This window comes from Oppia nitens, unplaced genomic scaffold (assembly GCF_028296485.1).
Source record: "Oppia nitens isolate AA-2021 unplaced genomic scaffold, nextdenovo-longstitch-racon4-pilon3 scaffold3_pilon_pilon_pilon, whole genome shotgun sequence".
Classification (NCBI taxonomy): Eukaryota; Metazoa; Arthropoda; class Arachnida; order Sarcoptiformes; family Oppiidae; genus Oppia; species Oppia nitens.
Window position 1 is genome coordinate 7,616,903 of NW_026533221.1, and position 6,522 is coordinate 7,623,424.

The following is a 6,522-nucleotide window of genomic DNA, read 5'->3' on the forward strand; positions in this document are numbered from 1 at the left end:
ATTAAATTAATCATTTAATGATTATTACAGTACAACCTATAGATTGTATACAATATTTAATTTATTTCATAATTAATTAATACTACAATTATTAGAGTATTAATATACCAACAGATAGTGTAGTGACGACTGTCAGCACAATAGCAATGATTGTCTGACAGAGTGTTTGTTTGTAAACAAAAACATTCAACACTTTAGTGGAAAAAATGCGTGAATTTTCAATACTTGAGATAATAGCCATAGTTTTGGTAACAAAAACATCACTTAAGATAACACTAAGTGTCTGTCGAGGACTTTGGACAACATATTTAGCCAACAAATTAGGTTTTGGCGTTCAGTGGAAACCGGGAGATGATGTGTGGGCAGTGGTCACCGGTGGCACCGATGGTATCGGATTAGAGTATTGCAAACAATTAGCACAAAAGGGATATAATTTGGTGATAATTAGCAGAAATGAAGACAAACTGATGGCCACTAAAGCATCGATTATCGATACTTACCGATGCTGTCGACAGGTTTGTTGTCCAGCAATATCTTAGTTGACTAACTTGTGATTAAATTTCAGATTAAAATCATTTGCGTTGACTTCAATCGGACGGATATCTACCAAAAGATTGCCCAAGAGTTGAACCAATTGAATGTCATCGATGTGTTGGTTAACAATGTCGGTACACTTTACAAACATCCCGAGTATTTTATGGACATTGACCCGAAAATGAACGACACGTATGTCAATGTGAATATGTTGTCGTATCTGAAATTATCTGAAATAGTTTTGCCAAAAATGATTCAACAAAGAAGAGGTATTGTCATCAATATATCGTCACAAACAGCACTCTTTGCCATACCTTTGATGACCACTTATTCTGCGAGTGAGTCAAACAATTGATAATATGCTATAAAATAGTTTAAATTATATTATTTTTGATTTGATTGTCAAATTAATAGCTAAAGCTTTTAATCGTTTCTTATCCGATGGATTGTCAACTGAGTATAAGTCCAAAGGAGTGATCATACAGACAGTGATGCCATCGATGACCAAAACAAAGCTATTGACGGAACGCAACGGCAACTCATGGTTTACAGTCTCGGCTCATGACTTTGTAAGAGCCGCTCTCAATACAGTTGGCATTGAAAACAGTACTTATGGTCATTGGAAACATAAACTCATGTCTTATATCATTGAATCTATGATTGGTTTCATTGGACAAAGAGTTTTGTCTGAGTTTACATTTTATACTTTAAATAAAGAGAGAGAATTTTATTTAAAAAATCAATTGAAAAATAATTGATTATATGATATATTTAATTAGCACTAATTCTGTTAATTATTAATACTTAATTAATCAACTTTTATGTAGTTATTGTTTGTTAATCTAGTCATTAGATTGCATTTATTTGTTTTATATCACATGTATGTGTGTGCACACTCTGAGTACTATAATTATAATTGTATTATTATTTGTTATTTATCTTATAATAATATATATTTTTATTATTATAGTTATTTATCTAGTCTAGGTTTTAACTTATCAAATTTGTAATAATATTATACATTATGACTGTGTTTACTTAATTTAATAAAATCAATATATTGATCAATAATAGATGTATAATATATATATAATAATATAATATACTGTATGTATCGATCAAATTCCTCATTTTTAAGCTCTATTAGAACATTGATTATTAAATCAGACCTAACTTTAAGACAACATTAGCGCAAAAATCGATAAAAACTAAAGAATTAAAATTTATATAATACTATACAGAATGTGTATAATCAAAGTCTACACTTTTCGGTAAAATAAAAAATAATTTAAATATTCGTAAATTTAATTATCTATTTATTACTAATTAAATAAATTTATAGTTCTATCATTTTTAATTTTAATCAGGAATCATAAATAATTTTTTAAAAGTATATATATAAAATGCAAGACAACTTAAATTTATAACTATAGTATTAAAATACATTTTAACTTATTTTGTATTTTTTCATATAATAATTTTTATTAATTTATTTAATAATTAATATTTAGTACTAAACATAATATGGGTAACATAAAATAGATTTAAAGTACAATAAATAGACAAAAAAATATTTGTAAATTATATTTAACTACATATACATATACAGTATTACATTATTGCATTTTACAATTGCATGAAAATGATATTAAAAATTTAAATGTTCCCCAAGTTTGATAATAATTTAAACTATTTAATAGAAAAATTGCATTAAAATCTATATAATATTTAAAAAATTAAATATTTAAGTATTTTGTAAGTTTGAAAGTAATGTTTATATAATCTATTATTAAGAAGTATTTTGTAGATTTTAAAATTTATTGTTTAAATAAAGTATAATATACTGTAAACTTATTTTTTTACTGATATATAATAGATCATTAAATATTAATAGTAACTCTATTTTGATAATAATTTTAATTATTAAAAAATTACTAATATTTAGCCCTAAAAACTATTGACTTTGAGTATAATATATACAAATTTAATAATGTTTACAAATACAGTACTTATCGCAAAAGTGTCACATTATTCACTCAAATGTTGTTTTAAATTCACTGAAAACAGGTTTCGCTAACATTTGTATCAAATATTTAGTGTTTTTGTTGAAAATTATATATTTTTATTTGAATAACAATAAGACTGTAATAATGTTATCAAATTTAGAAATTGTTGCCATTATTTCCATAACAATAATAATACTTAAATTTGTTTTAAGTATATTAAGAGGTATATGGACTACATATTTGGGATATCGTTTAGGATATGGTATTCAATGGAAACCGGGAGAAAATGTATGGGCAGTTGTGACCGGTGCTACCGATGGTATTGGACTCCAATACGCTAAACAATTGGCACAAATCGGATATAATTTAACAATAATTAGCAGAAATGAAGACAAACTAAAAACAACTAAAAAGATGTTGACTCAGACTTATGTCAATTGCAAACTCGTTTGTATTCATTATATAATATAATCAATAATTTAAATGATTTTAAATTAATTATTTTTAGGTAAAGACAATTACAGCTGACTTTAATCGGACTGATATTTATGATGATATTGAAACACAATTGAATCAGTTGGCTGTCATCGATGTGTTGGTCAATAATGTCGGTATTGTTTATCACATACCGGAATACTTTGTGAAGATTCCCTCAAAGTTTAACGAAACTTATATTAATGTAAACGTAATGTCAGCTCTTAAGATGACTCAATTTGTTTTACCACAAATGGTGCAAAACAAGAGAGGTGTCATAATAAACGTGTCCTCACAGGCCAGTGAAATACCGTTCCCACTTTATGCCACATACTCGGCCTGTTAGTAGTCAATCAATTATCATAATTAAGAGTTTATTATATAAAATGTTTTTGTATTTTCATTTTTAAAGCCAAAGCATTTCATACATTTCTATCGGATTCACTATCTATTGAATACGCGTCCAAAGGTATTGTCATTCAGACTGTTGTTCCCAATCAGGTGAAGACAAAGTTGACAACCAATGTTGATATGCCATTGATTTCGGTGACACCCGAGGATTATGTGTCGGCGGCCATCAAGACTGTTGGTATTGAAAACTACACTTACGGTCATTGGAAACATAAATTGTTGGCATTTTTGGCAAATTTAGGGATAAGTTTTATTGGTAGACAAAACTTCAGTAAAATGGCATTCATTAGCACTTTAAATATGAGACAAATATATTATCGGAATAATAATCTCGATAATGATATTTAATTTAATTATTGATAATTTATAAGAAATTGAATTTTTAAATAAATATTTTTACTATTTTCAAACAATATTATTACTATTAATATTTGTATTGCTATACAAACATGACATCATTTTTTAACTTTTAATTTTAATACAATAGACAATGTTTAAAAAAGATCAAATATATATATATAATAATAATACTCAATTTTTGCATTTTACTAAAAATCAATAATATTAATCGATAATAAAATATAAACTAAGTTATATAAAATTTAGTTATGATTCATCATGATTCAAGAAATTTACTTTTTATATTAATAAATACAGTATATTACTCAAGTTCTGATTAAATAACTTAAAAACGATTTATCGGTATTAATAAATTAAATAATAGTTTTACTGATAATTTATAAAATATAATAAATCATACTAATTAATATAAATTATATAATTATTGTAATATTATATCTTTAAAAGTATATTTCGACTTATATTATGGATTGTGAATCATCGCTCATTTACTGTAAATATTTGTAATATTTTTGATTGTGATTATAAGCTATACTCTAATATTGCAGTAAGTCATCAATAATTTGGTTCATTATACCTATGTTTGCTAATTATTGTATTTAAAAATATGGTAACAAAGATAAAGTTGTAATAAATAGTAATCATACTGTAATGTCAAAATGTATTGAACCTATAGGTCAATTATCTAATATTTTAATATATATTTTTATACACTGTATTATACAGTACATAACATGTATCAATATTATTTTTAACAAATTATTTTTATTTTCTAATTGTAGAAATAAGGTAATTATCACATTATTTCATAAATGTAGATAATGTTTAATTGTGTTAAAAAATAATTTATTAGGAAATATAATTATTACTTAATGAGGCCAAAAGCATTTATACGGTTTAGATTGTGGTACCGGTAGACACATATTGATGGCTTCACAACCTGGAGGTATCCAATGCATGACAGCTCTGTCACACCAATTAAGTTGAGGTTTTCCTGGTTTTGTTTTATCGATATGTTCTTTATATAAATTACTAAATTTTTGAAAAACACTTTTATATTCTTTACTGATCTCTGATATGGGATACCTCTCTCCCGGATCTCTATTCATGTGAAACAATTTTGGTCTAAAAGTGTGATCAGTGAGTGTATGTGTGGTAATATTTTTAACGAAATTTCCCGGACAAAAGTTTATACCAGTTTTGTATTGTTCAATAGGATTAGTAAATGTCCAAAAGTGTGCCTTATAATTACCATTTCTAATAGCCATCAATTGATTACCTCTATAATAGTATATATTTGTGTCGATCTTTTGATTTTTAAATAGTACTGGACTCAAATCATATGAATCAAACTCCCTGTCCTCAGGCATAGGACTGTCAGTAATGGTAGCAATGGTGCGAAACAAATCCATGATAGTTGCCGGTTGTTTGCTTAAAGTGTTTGGTGGTATCTTCGACGGCCACCACGCAATTGCCGGCTCTCTAAAGCCGCCTTCAAATGTGGTTTGTTTCCCACATAATAGCGGACCATTACTACCAGCATCTGTAGTACTTACCTATAAAAACATAAAACAATTCAATAGAAATGTTGCAAAGTATAAGTTATCAATCATACAAGTGCTGCTCCGTTATCACTTGTAAACAATACAAAAGTATTATTAGCGAGACTATCGTTTTTCTTAATAGTGTCCAAAATCCTACCGATGCCCTCATCGATCTCAATAAGAGTGTCACCATATGAACTGTTTTTGACACTTCTGCCCACATATGGTGATGACCTGAAAGTTGGTGCGTGTAGTGAGTCTGGAGTCCAGTAAAGAAAGAAAGGTTGCGATTGATTTGTTATAAAATCGATGGCTTCAGTGATATATTGTTGTGTCAAATCTGATATATGTTTGTCTTTATTTATTTTAATGTTTTCAAAGTATCGCCCAATCATACGGTCGTTACGAAAAAAGGCAATATTTGGTGTATTTATGTTATCGTATGGACCGAAGTGGCAATTGGTTGATCCAAAAAACTCATGGAAGCCATGTCTTAATGGAAGATATTGTGACTGATGACCCAAATGCCATTTACCCACTATTTTGTTTCGATACCCACTCTGTTATGTAATTATTATTTTGAATTTACATTTTCATATTATCTTTTTATAACGAATATCTATAATATATTTAATATTTTTTAAAAATTTTATTTCTTTTATCTATTGCCTAAATAATACTGTATTTATTTTAATATTTTAATAAACATAATTTTTTATACTAATCTTTGAAGTTTTATACTATTTTTATACTCATCATTCATGTTATTACAATTTCAAGAAATGTATAAATTTTTAATAATTAGTATTTACTGTATATTAGAATATTATTAATAAAATTTAGATTAATATATAATATGTTTGAAACAAACCTTTTGTAGTAATTCTGGTAAAAGTATTTCCCATTGACTAATACCGCCAACAATTTCTTGAGGTGTGTATGAATTCCTGGCGTCAATGTTATCGGTATAAAAACCGTTTCTAATGGGCAGTCGACCCGTCAATAGGGCTGCTCTTGAAGGCGAACATAAAGGGTTTGCGGTATAGAAATCAGTTAATAACATTCCCTCGACAGACATTGCATCCAAATTAGGAGTTTCTCTAACAGGATCTCCATTAACACCTAAGTCACCCCAACCCATGTCATCCATTAACATAATTATTATATTTGGTTTTTGTGTCACAGAAAATGTA

At 27.2% G+C, this 6,522-nt stretch overlaps 2 protein-coding genes across 2 annotated transcripts; one reads left to right on the top strand and one right to left on the bottom strand.

Annotated features, from left to right (window-relative positions):
* Nucleotides 1-140: 140 nt before the first annotated feature.
* Nucleotides 141-3,773, top strand: LOC128958076 (uncharacterized). Its single transcript, XM_054303891.1, has 6 exons — nucleotides 141-515; nucleotides 566-872; nucleotides 949-1,254; nucleotides 2,602-2,987; nucleotides 3,049-3,355; nucleotides 3,427-3,773. Exons 1-6 carry the CDS (start codon nucleotides 207-209, stop codon nucleotides 3,771-3,773), a joined length of 1,962 nt encoding a protein of 653 aa, XP_054159866.1. The 5' UTR covers nucleotides 141-206.
* An 881-nt stretch (nucleotides 3,774-4,654) lies between these two features.
* Nucleotides 4,655-6,522, bottom strand: LOC128958873 (N-acetylgalactosamine-6-sulfatase-like). The gene is made up of 3 exons (XM_054304832.1): nucleotides 6,201-6,522; nucleotides 5,401-5,889; nucleotides 4,655-5,341 (listed from the first exon to the last, which is right to left on the bottom strand). Exons 1-3 carry the CDS (start codon nucleotides 6,483-6,485, stop codon nucleotides 4,655-4,657), a joined length of 1,461 nt encoding a protein of 486 aa, XP_054160807.1. The 5' UTR covers nucleotides 6,486-6,522.

What these genes read in the sequence shown, in the direction of transcription:
- LOC128958076 (XM_054303891.1), top strand. Translation starts at nt 207, where the DNA reads ATGCGTGAATTTTCAATACTTGAGATAATAGCCATAGTTTTGGTAACA. An exon ending in GATGACCACTTATTCTGCGA is followed by an intron (nt 873 to 948) that starts GTGAGTCAAACA and finishes TCAAATTAATAG; the next exon opens with CTAAAGCTTTTAATCGTTTC. An exon ending in TTATGCCACATACTCGGCCT is followed by an intron (nt 3,356 to 3,426) that starts GTTAGTAGTCAA and finishes TCATTTTTAAAG; the next exon opens with CCAAAGCATTTCATACATTT.
- LOC128958873 (XM_054304832.1), bottom strand. Translation starts at nt 6,485, where the DNA reads ATGTTAATGGATGACATGGGTTGGGGTGACTTAGGTGTTAATGGAGAT. An exon ending in TACCAGAATTACTACAAAAG is followed by an intron (nt 5,890 to 6,200) that starts GTTTGTTTCAAA and finishes ATTACATAACAG; the next exon opens with AGTGGGTATCGAAACAAAAT. An exon ending in GTGATAACGGAGCAGCACTT is followed by an intron (nt 5,342 to 5,400) that starts GTATGATTGATA and finishes ATGTTTTTATAG; the next exon opens with GTAAGTACTACAGATGCTGG.